The sequence below is a fragment of the Spermophilus citellus genome, assembly GCF_964194105.1.
Source record: "Spermophilus citellus genome assembly, chromosome: 1".
Taxonomy (NCBI): Eukaryota; Metazoa; Chordata; class Mammalia; order Rodentia; family Sciuridae; genus Spermophilus; species Spermophilus citellus.
In genome coordinates this window covers 53,834,520-53,854,424 of record NC_138182.1, presented here as the reverse complement: position 1 = coordinate 53,854,424, position 19,905 = coordinate 53,834,520, and the positions used below count along the sequence as shown (strand labels likewise).

Genomic DNA, 19,905 nt, shown 5'->3' with positions numbered 1-19,905 from the left:
TATATATATATATATATATATATATATATATATATATATATTACTTATCAATTAAATACATGTTTATAGAACTCTATAGACATGTCTTTTCTCATCCTACATATTATCTGCATATTGTGAGCTCACATTTTCTTTCTCTGCTTGGGTTGTCACCTACAGACAGTTGGTTTTTAATTTGTTCTTTTTAAAAATTTTATTGGTTCTTTTTAGTTATACACGACAGTAGAGATCCATTTTGATAAAATTATACAAGGATGGAATATATTTTATTCTAGGACTTCAGTCTTGTGGATGTACATGGTTGTGAGATTTAATATGGTGTATTCATATATGTACTTAGGAAAGTTATGTCAGATTCATTTCACTGTCTTTAAATTTCTATTCCTCTTCCCTTTTCTTGTTTTCCCTTTGACTAATCTACTGAACTTCTGTTCTTTCCTCTTCAAGTCCCCCTTATTTTGGGTTAGCTTCCACATGTTAGAGAAAACGTTGGACTTTTGGTTTTTGGGATTGGTTTGTTTCACTTATCATGATTATTCTCTATATCCATCCATTTACTGGCAGATATCATGAAGTCATTCTTCTTTGTGGCTGAGTAATACTCCATTATATATATGTATCACAAGTGCTTTATTCATTCATCTGTTGAAGGGTACTTAGGTTGCCTCCATAATACCTATTATGAATTTTGCTACTATAAACACTGATGTTGCTTTGTCACTATAGAATGTTGACTTTAAATCCTTTGGGTATATACTGAGGAGTGGGATAACTGTTTCCAATGGTGATTTCACTTCTAGTTGAGGAATCTCCATATTGCTTTTCAGAGTGATTGACCGATTTGCCCTCCCACTAGCAGTGCATGTATGTACTGTTTTTCCTACATCCTTAGCAACATTTATTGTTACTTGCATTCTTAATTGCCATTGTTGTTGGAGTGAGATAAATCTCAATATAGTTTTAATATTCATTTTTCTAATTGCTAGAGAGATTGGACATTTTTTCATATATTTGTTGTCTGTTATTTTTCTTTTGAGAAGTGTCAAATAAATGTCATTGCCCATTTATTGATTGGGTTATTTGTGTTTATACACACACACACACACACACACACACACACACACACACATATATTTTTTGATTTTTGAGTTCTTTGTTTATCCTGGAAATTAACTCCTTATCTGAGGTGTATATGACAAAGATTTTCTTCCATTTTGTATGCTCTCTCTTAATGTTCTTGATTGTTTCCTTTGCTGTGAAGAAACTTTTTAGTTTGATATCATCAATTTGTGATTTTTTAATTCTACTTATTGTACTTTAGGAGTCTTTTTGAGGAATTCAATAACTGAGCCAATATGTTAGAGTATTGGACCTACATTTTCTACTAGTAGGTGCAGGTTTTTGGTTAGTAACCAGGTCTTTGATCTAATATGAGTTGAGTTTTGTGCAGGATGAGAGATAGGGTTTAATTTTTATTCTACTACAGTTTTCCTAACATCATTTCTTGAAGAGGTTGACTTGTCTCCAGTGTATGTTTTTTGCATCTTTTACATAGCTGTTTTTCAAATCTCAGACATCTCTATATCTATTTCCACAGTGGGCATTTCCACTTATGTAGCCATCACTGTCTTCAAATTGGGAATTGTGTTTCTGGCAATTACATTTTCTTGAGAACAACAGCTATATAACTCTTAAATTAGAAATGTTCTCAGAGGTTTGTGTTTTGGTTAAATTATATTGATATTAGTTAATTTTGGTTAAAAATGTATCTTAGTTTTGAGTAAAGTACACTTTGTACACATTTGTAAACATGTTCTCAGTTGTTTCTCTTATTACTTTTTTCTCTAGTTTGGTGCCTTGCCAGCTGATGTCAGTATTTCTTTGCCACCTTCAAAAGAAGATGGAGCTGGTCACCCACCACTTCCTGCTCCCCCTCCATTGCCCTCTTGTGGAGGGTTGCCACCTCCACCACCCCCTCCACCACCACCTCCACTCCCAGGAATGCCCTTGCCATTTGGTGGTCCTGTGCCTCCACCTCCTCCTCTGGGCTTTTTTGGTGGTAGAAACTCTCCTCCTCCACCAACACTGCCATTTGGGTTGAAACCAAAGAAAGAATTTAAACCTGAAACCAGCATGAGAAGATTGAATTGGTTAAAGGTGAAATGTACAAATGGAGGAAACCACACTTCTATCTAGATTAAAATTTAATTTTGGATTGACTAACATGTAATTTCTAGTGGGAACCCTAATCAAAGTGACAATGAATAAAATGGTATTACTATTATTTAAAAAAATAGGCATGTTGAGACAAAGTCCTATGGACTAAGTTGTCCTGGTTCATAAATTTGATGAGAATTGATGTTTCAATGAGATTTGATTTGTAATTAAGTTGATATTTCACAATTATTGTGATGGAAACTTACATTTATGTAGAACTTTTCAAAAGTACAAAAGTCTTAGTGTTTTTAGGATTTTTCTCTCTGTTGGTTAGCTATTGGAAAAATATTATGTATTGTCAGAAGCTGATACTTAGAGCATAAGAATTCTGAGTCTGGCAGAAAGGTAGTTTGATGGTCACATAAATTGGGGAAATGCTATATAATGAATATATCTTGCCCTTCAAGAGTTATAGTGCGGGTGAACATTAATAATCCTCTGAGAAATACAATTGAGAAGGAAAAAATTAAACTTTATTTCATTCAGCTGCAAATCCCTACCTATTTGATCATAGAAACTTTTTCTTTCTCATCAGAACTTAATGTCCTTCACAATTTGTACTTCATTGAACAGACTTAGGGGGAAAATCTTGCAGAGATTTCTTCATAAACATGCACTGGCAGCTTTGGGCCCTGGGTGTATACATTGCAATTGGGCTGGGACAGGTGAAACACTCAGCTGTTTGTGAATCAGTCTTCTCCCTGATTGCAGATCAGACCTCATGAAATGACTGAAAACTGTTTCTGGATAAAAGTAAATGAAAATAAGTATGAAAATACGGATTTACTTTATAAACTTGAGAATACTTTTTGTTGCCAACAAAAAGGTAAGCTTAACATCTTGGTTATGTGTTTATATTTAGAATTTTAATTGCCAGTTTGCATATCCAGCCTCTACAAACATTATTTTAAGAATCCTATCCCTTATATTTTTACATTACAAATGATAAATTATCTCATGAGTATTTAAAAGTGAATTTTGTTGTAAATTATATTAAAATGGGCAATTTTTAAAATGCAAATGATTAATATAAACTTTTATTTTAAAGTTCTTTTGTGTAATAGTTGTTTTGAGGATGTTCTATTGAGGTGAAATAGTTTTTTTTTTTTTTTTTTTAAAGAAGGTTTTTTTTGAGAGTCAGTTTTAGCATGTGAATTCCCTTTAGTTTGAGAAATAGAAAAAATAAATGTCAGCCTTTCTCTAGCCAGAGTTTTACAACACTTAGTATTATAGTGACTGCTCCATAATTAGTTGGTATAAGCAAATGAGATAGAAATATCAAATATATTTTGTATTCAAAGTTGACTTGAAAAACAAGTGTTTTAGCATGTTATGATCTTTTTATTAAAAACAATGGATTTAATTTTGCAACTTGTTTGTGATAGCTTAACCTGTGCAGTGTGTTTTTTAAAAAAATTGTTTTTAAGGACATGGGCTTTTTTTTTTTTTTTTTTGTCTGAAAATTGAATTCATTTTTTCCAGTCTCCCTTGGGCTTGCCACTTATATTCAATGCCTGATAATAACATATATTGTTAAATTAATTTTTATGTGTATGTAAAACTTATACTTGAGGTTTGTAGGAAGGCATATTAGATCAATCATTACCTTTTAACTTTTGAAAAGACCCTTTTCCACCATAGCCCTGTGCCACCTATGTCCCTGGGTTCATTGAACTCAGGGCTGGCCTGGAAAGATTGTGCTGGGTGGATATAGGTGGGAGGCCTGGGTATAGACATGGAGGATTTGACTTCTTAAAATGCTTACTGTTTACTAGGTGCCATGGTAGAAATGCCCCAAGTATCTGATTTAACTTGATCATCACAGCAGCCCGAGAATATTGGCAGATACCTTAAAAACTTATTTGTATTCCTTTGAAACGTTTTCTAAAAGGTCATCATAAATTAGAAATTCTCTCTAAGAGATTATTATAAAATAAAGTAGCTTTCTAGAATTTGTGGTACATCAAAACCCTTTACCAGATATTTTTGTGAGGAGCATTTGTCTTGACTAAAATATTAAAAATAAAATATTGTGGTCTTTGAAAATGGAGAATTCTCAGCAAGCTCACCATAGGAAAACTTGTAAAGTAAGCAGATCTTAATTTTACCTTTTGATTATGGAGAATAAAAATTTTCTTTGAATAAGATTAGTGCACTCTTCAAGGCAATCAAGGAAAATATATGGCAGTTAAAATGTGTATTTACATTTAAAACACTTCAGAATTTCAGATTTCATAATCTGGAATTGATTAGTTTTCTCTTTGCTTTGCTAGTAGGTGCAAATGGTGGTACCTAAAAGATATTTAAGTAATGCTGCCATCCAGCTACTCTTTCTTTTTTTCCCTCTTTACTCTGATTACTTTCTTAATTAATGAGGCTCAAAAGGGAAACTTGTTAGCATGTATTTAATTTAACTGTAGTGTTATCCCTAAATGAAATAATTGGACCTTTAAAAAATTCTTAAGTCATCTAACTTTAGCCTTGAGATTCAAGGTTAAAAAAAAATGTATTTAAAAAAAATGTAGATGTATTTGCTCAGTCTAATACTAGTTGTACAGATTAAGATGAGAAATGATGCTCATTTTCTGAGTCTTCTTACTTCCATCCTCCTTGGCCTCTTGATATCTTTGTTCATTCTGTCCCCTTGACTGGAATCTTTGTTATTTGAGTCAGAAGCAGGGGACCACAGCATCTTTTGTCTCAGCTCAAATGTGGCTTTCCCCCCCCTTTTTTTTTTTCCCTTTGGTGTGTATGTCCATGGATGATATTTTCAGGCTGAACAGAAAAGATAGAAAGCCCAGGGATATGGCCTAACCAATGCTAACATTTCATAATGCCAACCAGAGATGAATTGTGAAAGTCACTTTATTTTGTTCTGTACTTCAAGGAATAATTTTCAGAGAGCATTATATAATTATATATGATTTTTTGGCATTACTGGTAAAGTATTTAATTGGAAAAGGCCAATCATTGTTGCTTTTAGAAAAACAGAATTTTTATTGTATAGTATAGCTAGTAAAAGATGAGAAAGGAATGGAAAGAGAGATGTTCAGAAGGCTTAGGAAAGACTATAGGTTATTAGAGTGGACAAGCTGCTCGTTGAAGTCACTTTATTTACATGTGCTTCTGAGGTCCTGGGTCCCAATATTAATATTTGCCTATCCCCATGACTCCAAAGATTTGAATGCATTTTATAGTTTCTGAAGAATTCAGAATTAAATTTGACTGCTTACACATTATTCATTCCAAGGTGAAAATCCAATTGTGTCTCCACGTCTTGGCGTACAAGGGGAGGAGAGGCATTGACTGCTGGATGATTTTAATCACTGTTCTGCCTGGGAACTAGGCAGCGGAGGGTCAAGAATTCAAATTAATAAAAATATGGAATTTTTAGTGAATTGGTGTATCTCCATTTTTTTTATTGCATTGACTCTTTGTACTAAGAACTATGGCTATTTCTCTGATGACAAAGATGGAATTCCATCCCAGGCACTTAAAAGCATTTAAAATGGATAGTGAGACTGAAGGAATTGAATCAAGCCTTAAAGTAGAACCTTAAAATTTACTCACATATCTTTTTTTTGTTGTTGTTGGTCAATAAATATGTGTTTCTTCCCCCTTTACAGTAGATGGTGCTTTAGGTTTCTGTGACATTCATGTCCAGATCACTGGGGTTCTATGGGTCTAATATCCTGAGAGTTGGAAAAGGAAGAGAAACTAATACCTAGAGCCATAGTCATGTCCCAGTCCTGGGGCTGAGTCTTTTCAGTTATCTTGTTTAATCTTTACCACTTTACCACATCTCAGCTAAGATCTTTCCTCCTTATCTTCTGATTACAAAACAATTTTTATTTCCCATAGTGTCATCTTGTCTCACCTTCCTACAGATAGAGCAAGATATTTTTTAAGGACATGTACATTTTTTTTTTAATCCTGTTGCCCTTTATTTTACTATTTATATATTTGTACATGTGTGTGTATATATATTTAGAGAGAGATATGTATGTATATATAAATATATGTATACATACCAAACACACACACACTCCCCTCCTCATTTAGATCTTACTTTGTTTCTTAATCTCCCTCTGACCATTTTTAACATTGTTGTGGCCTTCTACCATATATTAGAAAGTACAGCCTTTTCCTATGAAATCCATATTTTTTTCCTGCAGTTTTCTTATATCATTGTCCATACTTTATTTTGCTGTTGAATATGGTTTTCTTGTTTCTTTTTTCTGTTTTTGAGATACATGTTAACTTTCCATATTTTAAATTCATCTGAAAATATATATGAACATTTTTTACTTTTATTTTTTTGGTACTGGGGATTGAACCAAGAGGCACTAAACTGAACTATATCCCCAACCGTTTTAATTTTTTTTTTTTTAGACCATGCCCTCAAACTTGTAATCCTTCTACCTGTGTTTCCAGTGGTGCAAGGATTATAGGCATCTGCCACTGGGCTTGCATTTTTCCTGATTACTTTTTTTTTTTTTCCTTTCCTTTCTTCTGTTTTTCCATTTGACTGCCACTATTCCAGTCCACAAGTGTATATTGCATGTTCACTAGGCCTTGTGTTAGGGACTGGGAGAATGGGAATGAACAAGGGAATCATGCTTCTTCTGTCAAGTTCTCTGTTGAAGTACAAGATTGGGGTAGAACATGGAACAACAAATACTGATTGTTTTTTTAGAAGAGACTGCCATACTTTACTATCTTTGGCTTCTGTTGAGACTTAACAAGGTTATAAAAGAACATTGTTTATATATCTCTCTCTGAAATTTAATCACAATATTCGTGTATTGAACATTTGGTATCATCAAAATAGTGCTAATGACCTATGTATTTTTTACCAGATTGGAAGCATCTGTTGGTTAATTTTAACAGGCTGTTGGAAAATGGATTGAAGTATACTAACAGGTTATTGGTAGTGGATTTGTCATCTAAAATTAATATTAATTACTTTCATTATTCACAAACTGCTAACTTAATAGGGATTAAAGGGCTTTCTGGAAGTATATGAATAGTCTAATTCAGTTAGACTGATTTAGTATGAAAATCTGGTTCCACAATTGTTAGCTTTTTGAAGTAATCACATTTTATAACAGGTGCATCATATTTGTAGATAAGGCCAATAAACTGGTTTATAAATAATTTCTTACCTGAATAGTTATGGCATATGGGAACAGTTAATGGATTACACACTTAGAAACAAATCAAGCTTAAGATTTCTAACATCATAGTTCAATGGACAAAGCATTGGGGTAGCAAGTCATAAGCCACAGATTATCCCAATGACTTGGCTGTGTTCAAGATGTCATTTTGTATTTGAAACACAATTTATTCCTTTTATACACATAAGTGTATAAAAAGTCCTAAGTCACCTTCCCAAGCCTAAAATAAGACAAGCTGTACAGTTTATAACTGAGAATGCATGGCAATAAAGGAATAATGCCAAATTGAATGCCCCATATCTTTGTATCTTGCACATCCTGAAGTTTTCTGAAAAGAACATTTGAGGAATAATAATTTGGAAAGATTGAAGAAAAAGAAAATGGCCAATTAAGTATTCTCTAGGAATGTATCACTTGGTTCTTGTCTGGGCTAAGTCTCAAAAGAACTGAAGACATAAGTAAATTATGAGATGCGTTGAGGGTGGCTTGTTCCACCATTAGAATGTATCCCATTGATAACCAGATACAGTGTATTCTATGTTGCATTCCTGAAGAATTAGAAATTTATTCTTAAATCCTCATAGAATTAGTGTCGAACCTGAAGCCACAGTATACTTTCAAATGACAGGGGCTACAAAACACTTTGGTTACATGCTTATTTTTATAGCATATTTATGATGTATACTGATAGAAATTTTATAGGTTCATGAATATGGATACATTTCTTGGACACTGCCCAGATGCTGGCAAATGGGGAGATTTGGGTGTGTGAGTCTTACGCATGTGTGTGAAGAAACATAGCTTTTTCTCCCCCTCTCCTTTTCCTTCTTCCCTTTCAACATATTATTGTAGTGGATTTAAATGGAGTCGTTTGTCTAGTTGTGGATTGGGGACTGCTGCCTCTCTTCCATAAACATTCACCTTATATTTTGATGCTGGTAGAAGTTTTTAGTGATGTGCTCTAGCTATCAAGCCTAACCATATTTTAAAATTGTTACCTTCCGTTATTGTTACTGCACACCTTTTCCTCAGGATTTCTCTTCCCCATTTAACCAAGGCATCTCCTGTTGCCTAGGATTGCTTGAAGTACACTTCCGTCTGGTATGCCATTCTTATTGCCTGATCTGCCTCATCTCATGGTTTATCACTCAGGATTTCCACTTAAAATTAGTGTACATTATTACTCACTTGAAAAAATAAATTCTTGTGAATGCATCCCCTGCCTCCCACCACTGCCCCCAACACACAAACACACAGTTTGGCTCAGAATAGATTGAGTCCCCTAGAGTTCCCAATGTAAGTTGATCCTGTACTTGGAGCATGGGACAGGGCTGGGGCACTGTACGGCATTCACAAGTAGGTGCAGTGGACTTCTAGCTGAGTTATATGTTATATAGGAATTTGATATTAAATAGTATAGCAAATTCTATTGTGACAGAAACAAACTTTCAGTATAAAATAACTTTATTATGTGTTTTATAAATTAAAGTTTATAAAATATGTAAGTTAGCTTTTGAGTTTATTGAATGTTCCTGTGTTTTAGTAAGTTGAAGGTTAAATGATTTATACATTTGAACATATTCTGTGGCATTTCATGGCATCTGAATGAGAAGGTGATGTTAGAGACCTTTGGTTACCAGAGCTCTAACTTGTCCAAGTACACCACTGACTCTTAAAAGAATGGCTATTTTAAACTTAGACATACCTTAGTTTTGAGTTCTTAATTTAGGTTCTGTGGTTAGAACAGTTGTCTGTGAAATTCAGGAACAATAGAAATATCAAGAAAAATTACATAATTTCTTTGACTAGCCTCTAATTGAAATTTAGCTTTCCCTTTACATAGACAACAAATAGTAGTACCTATGGCCTATTCACCAGTAGAGTTCATACATACTTTCATAATACATTCAAATTGTTTTGGAGACATGAAAATCTCATTTAAACTCATTTCTACTTCAAAATTCAGGTAGTTATTAGATTTGCAACTAGATCTTGTAAAGAAATCTATTTTATCATATTGTTTTCTTTGCAGTCTAGGTATTGAACCCAGGGCCTCATGCACGTTAGGCAAGTATTCTACCACTGAGCTACATCCTCAGTTCCTTCTTATTTTTATTTTTTTATTTTTTCTGGTAAAGGGGACAGGGAGTGGGTAATTCATTTGAAAGATCAAAGGTGAGGAAGAAGGACTGGATAGGCAGAACTTTAGATAATGGTGCAAATGTGACAAATTCTCCCCCAACCTAGCCAAGAGGGTGCTCTGGAGCAAAGAAATGCCTATAAGAGAAGACTTTGTCAGTCTCTAATGGCCAGTCCTTATCACCCATGCCACACTCAGTCACTGGCTGGGGGCTGTCCAGGAAGAGCTTGGCCTGATCTTAAGTGCTGAGGAGGAGGTTAAAGGTTCAGAGGGTTTGGAGCCTATCAGCTAAATGCATTCTTGCCATGGAACAGAAAGTCTTTTCCTGAAGAAAATCTGAGCAGGATGTTTTTAGGGCTGTCTTACCTGTGTATTATTCTTTTCAAAGCTGGTGTTCAGTGCTTTTTCTTTTCTTTCTTTAATCTGCATTTCCAGCACCCTACTGGCTAGGTTGACTCAGAATTTGTCACATTTGTACCCTTATCTAAGGTTCCGCCTATCTACTCCTGCTTCCTCACCTTTGACTTTTCAAATACATTATCCACTCCCTTTCCCCTTTACCAGAAAAAGCATATCCCTTAGTACAAATACATAATGGTAACTAGTTAGGTTACCTCTGCCAACTCAAAATTAACACGGGTGCCTTCAAAATAATGGAAATATTTCAGCCTTTGTGAAAATTGAGAAGTTATTCATACAAAGGTTTACAAAAGTTAAGGATAAGATAACAGGTGTTTTTTTATTCTATTTTTCAGTGCTTCTTTATTACAGTGCTTCTTTATAATGTCATAATTGATTACAGCTGTTCTGGGTAGGCTTGGGCTACCCATTGCACTGAGTAACTGGTTACAACACTTTCACTCTGTACATCTCCTTGCCTTCCTTGACAGACATGCAGACTCCTGAATACTGTTGATTTGAGTATAATTTACTTTTGTTCAAGTCTTCTGTGTTTTATTTTATGGGCTTAAAAATCTATCCTGAAAACATTTCTACTTCTCTGACAATGGAGTCTTTGTCAGGAAAGGTTAAGGACTTTAAGTCAGCTTTTCTGATTTGTACACTGGTAGAAGGGCAGTGAATGTCAGGGGCCTGGGCTTGACTGCTGCCTATTCAAATGTATGTGGCTTTTCTTTTGATAATTCAAGAGACCATGAAATATGAAATATCATGGGATATTTCATGCAACTTAGAATAATTTAGGGCAGCTTCAGCACCATCCTATTCCTTTTTTTTTTTTTTTTTTTTTTAAATGGTAAGGTCTTGCTGTGTAGCCCAGGATGGCCTTGAACTCTAGACTCAAGTGATCCTCTTGCCTTAGACTCCTGAGTAGCTGGGACTATGAGCATGTGCCACCTATGAGTTTTGAATCTTGCTTTAATAGCCTACTACAATGTTTTGCTAGGCTTTGCATTTGCTAGTGAAAGTATACATGAGATCTGGACAAAGCATGAAATTCCTTCACCAGACAATAATACAGGAATAATTCAAGAACAGTAATGATAGCTTTTTTTTTTTTTAAGCAGTTACACATTTAGTTCCTTTATATTGTTTTACTTGTTTTCTAAAACAATTCTGTGAAAGAACCAAGGCAAGTATTATATATATTTTGTACAGAAGAAAAAGTTATGTTCAAGTGAACTTCAGCTAAAAAGAGCAGCCAGTCTGAGCAGAATACAGATCTGAGTCAAATGCCATTGCTCTCTCTGCTGTGGCACACTGCTTCTCTGATTAAAAGAAATCCTATTATGTTTTATTTAAAGTGCTCTTCTTTGATTTAAAATAATTTTCCTCTCATCTCCTGCCACCTTACCACTGCCCCACAGCAGTTCACCATCATCCCACAATTTATATTAAAGGCTTTAAAAACTTGCCGTTTTTTATTAAGACCATCTTTCATCATTTGGTACCTCTATTCACTTCTGTAAGTATTTGAGCTGTAAATACTAACACCATGCTGTGGAGTGTACATGAGAAGTGTGGACTCTGTGGAGTCTACTGTACAAGTGTGCAACCCTGGCTTTGTAGCTATAGTTTTTCTTCTATAAAATGGGGTACATAATACCCATATCATGGGGTTATTGTGAGGATTATATAATGAATATTGTAAAGCACCTTTTGCAGTGCCTAGCTCATTGTGTTGCTGAGGAAATGTTAAATTAAGTTTTGAGAATGCAGGCCTCGTTTTTCCCTTGAAGTGTTTTATGTATCATTTCTGAAGTTTACACAGTATAAAAATTAACTTTATAGCTCTTGACCTTTGAGTGTTTATATTTTTTTATTAACTTAGATGAAATTTATTTGTATACTGATTAATACAAAACAAAATCATACATATTTATGGGTACAACATGATATTTGATGTTTTCATTGTGTTGTTGAAATCAGGGTAAATGTTTATGTTTTAATATTTGTGATATCCTTATTAAGAAAATATTCCCTCTAGCTGCCATCTTGCGTCCCCGCGTGTGTGCGCCTAATCTCAGCTGGTCTGCCTGAGACCCCCTGAGCGCCAACCCTAGTCCCCTGCGCGGCCCCATTTCCGCTCCCACAAGATGAAAGAAACTATCATGAACCAGGAAAAACTCGCCAAACTGCAGGCACAAGTGCGAATTGGTGGAAAAGGAACTGCTTGCAGAAAGAAGAAGGTGGTTCATAGAACAGCTACAGCAGATGATAAAAAACTCCAGTTCTCTTTAAAGAAGTTAGGGGTAAACAATATCTCTGGTATTGAAGAGGTGAATATGTTTACAAACCAAGGAACAGTGATCCACTTTAACAACCCTAAAGTTCAGGCGTCTCTGGCAGCAAACACTTTCACCATTACAGGCCATGCTGAGACAAAGCAGCTGACAGAAATGCTACCCAGTATCTTAAACCAACTTGGTGCAGACAGTCTGACTAGTTTAAGGAGACTGGCTGAAGCTCTCTCTGCCCAAACAATCTGTGGACGGAAAAGCACCACTTGCTACTGGAGAGGATGATGATGATGAAGTTCCAGATCTTGTGGAGAATTTTGATGAGGCTTCTAAGAATGAGGCAAACTGAACTGATCAACTTCTGAAGAAGATAAACTTGAAGAAGTTACTGGGAGCTGCTGTTTTATATTATGACTGCTTTTTAAAATTGTTTTGTTTATGGATCTGATAAAATCTAGATCTCTAATATTTTTAAGCCCAAGCCCCTTGGACACTGCAGCTCTTTTCAGTTTTTGCTTATACACAATTTATTCTTTGCAGCTAATTAAGCTGAAGAAGCCTGGGAATAAAGTTTGAAACAAAAGTTAATAAAAAAAAAATATTCAACTATATGCTTTCTTCTAGCTTTTTTTGGGGTGGGGTGGGGGGAGGGAATCAGGGGATTGAACTCAACCACTGTTCAATCTGCAGTACAATTTTATATTTTATTTAGAGACAGGGTCTCACTGAGTTACTTAGTGCCTTGCCATTGCTGAAGCTGGTTTTGAACTCAAAATACTCCTGTCTCAGGAGATGCTGGGATTACAGGAGTGCACCATTGCACCCGGCCTCTTCTAACTTTTTTGAAATATATTTTATATATTTATGTTATTATCTATGGTCACTCTATTGTGCAATAGACCTTAACGGCTCCTAAATATAGCTTAGTATCCACTGTTCAGCCTCTTGCCATCCTGCCCTCTTACCCTCCTTTTCTTCCTCAGCTTCTGGTAAATAAACATTCTACTTAAAAAAAAAAAATCTATGAAATACACTTTTTTGTTGATAAGTTTTTTAAAGAGTGAGAATTATTTGCTACCTGTCTTTTTGTGCCTGAGTGAGAATTATTTGCTACCTGTCTTTTTGTGCCTAATTTTCACTTAACATTATCATTTCCAGTTCGATCCATGTTGTACAAATGCCAGGATTTCTTTTTCTTTCTGTGCCTGAGTAGCATTCCATTGTATATGTACCACACTTTTAATCGATTCATTAGTTAATAAGCATTCAGGTTTTTTTTCTTTTCTTAGTGTGAATAGTGCTACAGTAAACATGGCAATGCAGATATCTCTTCTCTGTATATGAATTTCATTTCCTTTGAATAGATGCCCAGTGAGGAATGCTGGATCATATGGCAGTTTTTATTTTTAATTTTTTGAGGGCACTCCATTCTGTTTTATATAATGGTATACCAATTTACATTCTTACCAATAGTGAGCATGGGTTCACTTTTTTTCCACAGTCCTGCCAGCACTTATGTTTTGTCTTTTTGATAGTAGCCATTTGTATTAGAGTGAATTATACTTAATTGTGCTTTTGACTTGTATCGATCAGTGATGTGAAGTATTTTTTGGCCATTTGTATGTCTTCTTTTGAGAAATGTCTGTTTAAGTCTATTGCCCATTGTAAAATTAGTTATGTAATTTTTTTTATTATTTTTTGAAGTTTTTTTGTTATTTGCTAGGTTTTGAAGTTTCTTATATTCTATATATTAAACCTCTTTTAGATGTATCATTTGTACATATTTTCTCCCATTCTTGAGGTTGTTTCTTCACTCTGATGATTTTTTCCTTAGCTCTTGCAGAGAGTTTTTTCTTTGATATAATTCCATTTGTCTTTGTTTTTGTTTTCTATACTTTTGAATTCTTCTTCAAAACCTCCTTGTCTATTCCAGTGTCCTGAAGTGTTTCACCTATGCTTTATTCTAGTAATTTCATCGTTTAATCCATTTAGAGTTGATTTTTTTTTTAAACTGGTGAGAGACAGGGATCTAATTTGATTCTTTTGCAAGTGAATACCCAATTTTCAAAACACCATTTAATGAAGAAACTGTTCTTTTCCCCAGACCTTTCTTAACACCACAGTCAAAAATTCCGTTGGCTGCAGATGTGTGAGTTTACTTCTAGGCTCCCAATTTTATTCCATTGTTTTGTTTGTTTTTATGCCAGTATCCAGTATAACATTTTTTTTTTGACCTGTAGCTATAACTCTGCTTCCAAGTAAGATTTCTGAACCTCACAAATGCTCTACTAACTGACCTTTTTAAAGAGCCACTGACAAAGCTTAATGTAACACTTGTCCATTCCATTAATTTTAAAAGGTAATAGTAGATTCTCATGTACATCTTGTTCCTTTCATTTGTGGATATCTTATTGAATGCTTTATTAAGTTTCTTAAGGTAGTGATTTGTTAAATCAGTAATGAATATAAAAATGTATTAGGCCCCCCTCCCTTTGTTTTCTTATTCAATGCTTTCTTTTCTTTCAGCTTATGAGTCATTGATGGATTTGGGGCCTAGCGATTTTTGTAGTTTTATGAGATTTAAATCTGTAATTTTTTGCTTTGCTTTTCTTGGTGTGATTTAATTCTAGAACATTGAGCTGATGGCTTCAGAGTAATTTTGAAAAGCTCACTGAGTCCTTTATAAAACCTTACTGGTACTTTTTAATAATTCATTATTATTTTAACATTTATTTATAGTTTCAGAGATTAGTGAGGATGGTATGGATGGCTTAATGTAATTATGGAACTGGGATGCATTAAGGCATTAGGAACCTTTAGTAGATAGGCAAATAGAAGTGCCAAGTAAAGCTTATAGGCTAAATTCTCCCCAGGGTTTTCAGGAAGGGTGATAACTGTTAATTTTTTTAGTTTCATAGAGTGCTGGCAGAAGGTTCAGAGCAGTGATAATTTTTCAGGAATAGATTGCTTTTTTTTTTTTTTAAACCTCCTCTAACTGTGTGATGTAAGCTAAGAGAAATTAGTTGGAGGAAATATATAACATTGTTGTAATTGTACTCTTTTTGACATATCAAAGACTTCATATGTTCCTAAACAAATTAAGGAAATACATCAAGTAATGTTTTTACTTAATAGTTAAGAATGAGTGTTAGTATTTCTACTACTTCTATTTCCCTCCTTCCTAGCTTGTAAAATAACTAAAAAGGAGGACAAAGCTCTTTATGTGAAAGCTTATTCATCTTGGATTATAATTTACAGCTCCCAAATCTACCAGTAGAAGATGGTCTTGGAGTTTTACATGTTGTACTTGTATATGTTAATTTTTTCTGGTGAATTATGAGGGATTTGCCTGCAAGGACGCATTAAAACCCAGAAGTCTTGTGGTTGGTGGTCCCAGAGTTTATTAATTTGACATCTCAGTACTCTGGGTTGTCTTCTTGTTCATTTTCTTAGCTTTCCTTCTAATTTTGGCATTGTTTATCTGACAGAAAAAGGGAATCATGTTCACAAATGGGGCTCTGTGTTATTTTCTATTGCTTTTATAACAAACTGTCATAGATTTAGTAGCTTTAAAAAATCCACAAATTTATATTCCCATTTTGTAGTTTTGAAGTCCTTCATGGTTCTCATAGATCACAGTCAAGGTGTCAGCATAGTTGTGTTCTTGTCTTGAGGCTCTAGGGAAAGTGTACTCCCTTGCCTTTTCCACTTTTAGAGGTCACCCATGTTCCTCAGCTGTGGTTCCCATTCTGCGTCTTCAAAGAAGCCAGGAATTATGATAGTGGGGAAAGTCCTCATGTTGGCTCTCCCTTGCTTGGTTTCAGTAATGACCTCTCTGACCCTGTGACTTAGTAACTTTGGAAAGGTAGTTTTAGTAACCAGGTGATTGAATTGGCCCACTGGGATAATCAGGCCTGCCTTCCCCATCACAGACTCCTTAATGTTAGTTCCACATGCAAAGTTTCTTTTTCCATATAAGATAAAATATTCACTGGCTCTAGGCATTAGGACTTGTGTGTCTTTAGCAGAGGACTTAGAGGATAAGACAAGCTATGCCATAAAATTGCCATGTTTCACAATTACTTGGTCCTGTTATTATCACTTCATTAACATTGTGTCATTTTCTTTTAGCCTAGGATTCCTTTTGCAGAAATATGCCATCTTAGACTCCTGAGGCACTGTGACTCAACTTTTTAAATCATTTTTTTTTTCTGTTCAATAAATGTATAGCGGTTTGGATGATTTTCAATCACATTAACATGTTTTTGTTACCATATCTAAGTTACCTTTCTTGAATTATAGAGAAAAATCTTTAGATTATGTGTCTTTATAAGTTCCAGGAAGGGTTCCCCCACTTTTATTCTTATATTTAGTTAACGTGCAATTCTTATATTTAGTTATCATAGTCGGCTGTATATTTTCCAGTTTGTAATATATGCTACTGATTTCGTTGTGTATGGCGGGATTATTCTGTGTTTGTGCATATTTTATATTCTTCTTAACTTAGAAATATCCTCTTTAAAACCTAGGGTAAAATGCCATTGGCATTTATAACGATTTTTGTGACTCTTACTTGTTACTATTTATTTTAAGGATGAAAGAGAAACTAGCACTAGTTAGGAAACAGTCATTTTATATGTTATTAATTGGTGGACAATAACATTTTCTACATTGCCTGTTAATGTAATTTTCCTTATTTTAAAGTTTAATAATATTTTAAAATACATATCATTACACTTGTCCTATGATGTCTTATAGCATGTTTTTATTTGCTTAATATTTATATTATGATGGGGATGTTGGGAACAGGGGGACTTTTTTCCTAGTCCAAATGTTACTCAAACCTAATGAGCAAATACAAATGGATATAAATATATAATTTCATTACCACTTGCAAAATGTTATCATAATTGCATATTTCAATGGATAATTTAAAATACAATGTTTAAAAGTTTATTTTAATTAGAAAAAAATTTCATCATTGAAGGAAGAATCACATTTATCAAAAGGTCGAATGCAACCCCATTTCACACAAAATAAATAATTTATTTTAATTGTTGGCTGTTAGTCATTTCCCAGTCTACTCTTCTATCATCATATTACCTTAGACTCCTTCTTCCTGAAGCAGGACTCTTCTTCCTTTTTTAATCTTCTTTTCTTTTTCAATTAGAGAACTAATTATTTTTCATGGTTTCACAGGTCACAGTGGGACAGTTTTGCTCTCTGCTCTTGTAGCATGAGATTCAACCCAGGAGAGTTGAAATAGTCAACAGGATAATTGTGTTTATTTTTAAATGAAGGGCATTCATTTTTAGAGCTTTCATGCTTTTTTATTTTATTTATTTTAAATTTATGCTTTTTGTGAGTAATATTTTTTTACTTCGCCAAGTTTTGTTTTACTTCATTTTGAATCTAATCTATCTGTATAAAAATAAATATGAACTTTTCAGTTGGCCAGTTATTCGTATATTCATTTCATGTTTTTAGTACCAATAGCAATGAAAACTGCAGTTTGTTGTCACTTTAGCCTCGGAACAATACTTTTATAATAGAACTTACTATGTATTTGTGTACATGTATATATATATATATATACATATATGCATACAAGTATATAAATTTATAAAAATTTGTGTATCTATGAAAGAGTATTGTTCTATAAGCCAGGTTGTCTTAAATTGAATAGACACTGATTGTTTTTTCATTTGATCACAGCATTGTACTCAGTGAGATAATTGAGTGCAGAAAAGACAGATAACCACCTGCCCACTTGTGAATCTCTCAGGTATCTTTTTTCTTTTTCTTTAATTTTTTTTTTGTAGTTGAGGATGGGCAGCTTGCCTTTATTTTTTTCATTTATTTATTTTTATGTGGTGCTAAGGATCGAACCCAGTGCCTCACACATGCTAGGCAAGTGCTCTGCCACTGAGCTAGAGCTACAGCCCCAGCCCTCAAGTATGTTTTTATCAAGAAAGGTTTTTGAAAATGTATCCCCCCACCCTTTCCACCAGAAATTGAAACCAGGAGCACTTGGCCACATCTCCAGACCTTTTTTATTTTATTTTTTGAAATACAGTCTTGCTAAATTGCTTAGGACCTTGGTAAGTTGCTTAGGGCCTCCCTCTGTGGCTGAGGGTGGCTTTGAGGTTGTGATCCTCTTGCCTCACGTGTGTCTGAGTTGTGAATGTGTTCTTGATAAAGAAATTTAATCTTCAACCCCAATAAACCAAAAATTATCATTATTTCTGGTTGTAATAGGGTTTTAAGAAGTCCAGAGCAGCTCTTGGAAGCAAATGATGGGAAAGAAAGGAGTTGACTTATTAATAAGGTGGAAAATGAGTGCCTGCTAAGCCCTGGGGCTTGCTTGGTCTTTGCAATGTATCATTTACACTTTCACCCATTTCAGTGTAAACAGGCTGAAACTCAAATAAGTTAAAGATCTGGCTTTGAAGTTCACATCATTAGGAGTTTAAAGTCAAGAATTTACTTCTATTTGATTTCATAAGTTGTGTCCATTTTCTCTCTATCTTTTGGGGACACTGGAGGAAAAGAGGGAGGGGTAAGACATGAGTGCAAATTGGAGGAAGTATCCTGGTGGCCTTTATCTATCAGTAGGGAAATGACCCCAGTATCAGCTATTCTCACTGCATATGTAGAACAGTTACATTTCCTGTTTTGTCTAATTTTGGTCGTTTACACTCTATTTTTTTTTTATTTTTCAGTTGTCGATAGACCTTTATTTTATTTATTATATGCAGTGCTGAGAATTGAACCAAATACCTCACATATGCTCAGCAAGTGCTCTACCACAAAGCTACAACTCCAGCCCCTTCTTTAGACTTTTGAAAGCTATGGTAGCTGTTTATTACCCACTGCCTTTTAAACCTTTCTAAAAATGTTGTTTCCAAATCTTTCCCATTCTCATATTCCTTCGCATTTTACGATAATAATCCAGTGATCTTCAAATGACTTAGGCCTATAGGTGTCACATTTATAATATCCCGTGCATGCATACATATTAAAGGATTTAAAAAGAAGGACTACAGTCTAGCATTCTTATCCATCTGCAGTCAAGTCCAACTTGCGTTTCTAGCTGCGTTCTTGCTCTATGCTACCTGTACATCAGTAACATTGGTCTGTGTTAGCTATGCTTTTCAGGGCTCCTACATTGTTTCTTCATCACTCAGCCTGATTGTTTTAACTTTCAGTTCCTACCCATTGTTTATCTTCTAGGAAAGTTTGCACTGGGAGTGGCTGACTTGGGTTTGGCATTGGAGAGACTACTTTGCAACCAGCCATTGCCTGCACTTTCCATGTTAATTATCTTTTCTACCTTTACATGGTTTAGCTTAGTGCCCACAAAATGCTGAAACTTTTCTTTCTCCTGCTTCTTGGTGTCTAATTTCATTTCATACCATCTTTCCCTCAGTTCCTTGACTGTAGCTATTCTGCTCAGCCTCTGTAACATACCTTATATATGCCAGGTATTTTGGCCTTCTTCCTGCCTGTAATATTTGTTTTCTACATATCTGCTCGATAAGCTGCTCACCTCCAACTGTTGATTCAGATGTTATGTTGCCTTCTCAGTGAGGCTCCTACAGGTAATTTCCAATTTAGTATAGTCACATTTTTCCATGTATTTCTCCCTTGTTCTAATTCCTTATCCCCTGCT

At 34.6% G+C, this 19,905-nt stretch overlaps 1 protein-coding gene, 1 long non-coding RNA gene and 1 pseudogene across 6 annotated transcripts in view; all 3 read left to right on the top strand.

Moving 5' to 3' along the window:
- LOC308654458 overlaps positions 1-19,905 on the top strand; it is a 1,408,498-nt gene that overhangs the window by 979,945 nt on the left and 408,648 nt on the right. The window lies entirely within an intron of this gene.
- The window catches only part of DIAPH3 (diaphanous related formin 3), a gene marked incomplete at its 3' end in the record, with an annotated part of 478,285 nt that overhangs the window by 187,916 nt on the left and 270,464 nt on the right, over positions 1-19,905 (top strand). For all 4 annotated transcript variants that reach the window (XM_081278663.1, XM_081278662.1, XM_081278661.1 and 1 more), the window contains 2 exons: positions 1,849-2,157; positions 2,929-3,043. In XM_081278663.1, the coding sequence (XP_081134789.1) occupies positions 1,849-2,157; positions 2,929-3,043 (424 nt within the window). The remainder of the gene's footprint in view (positions 1-1,848; positions 2,158-2,928; positions 3,044-19,905) is intronic.
- Positions 11,978-12,709, top strand: LOC308640801 (transcription factor BTF3-like; annotated as a pseudogene). The gene has a single exon. The product of its transcript is annotated as a transcription factor BTF3-like (transcript).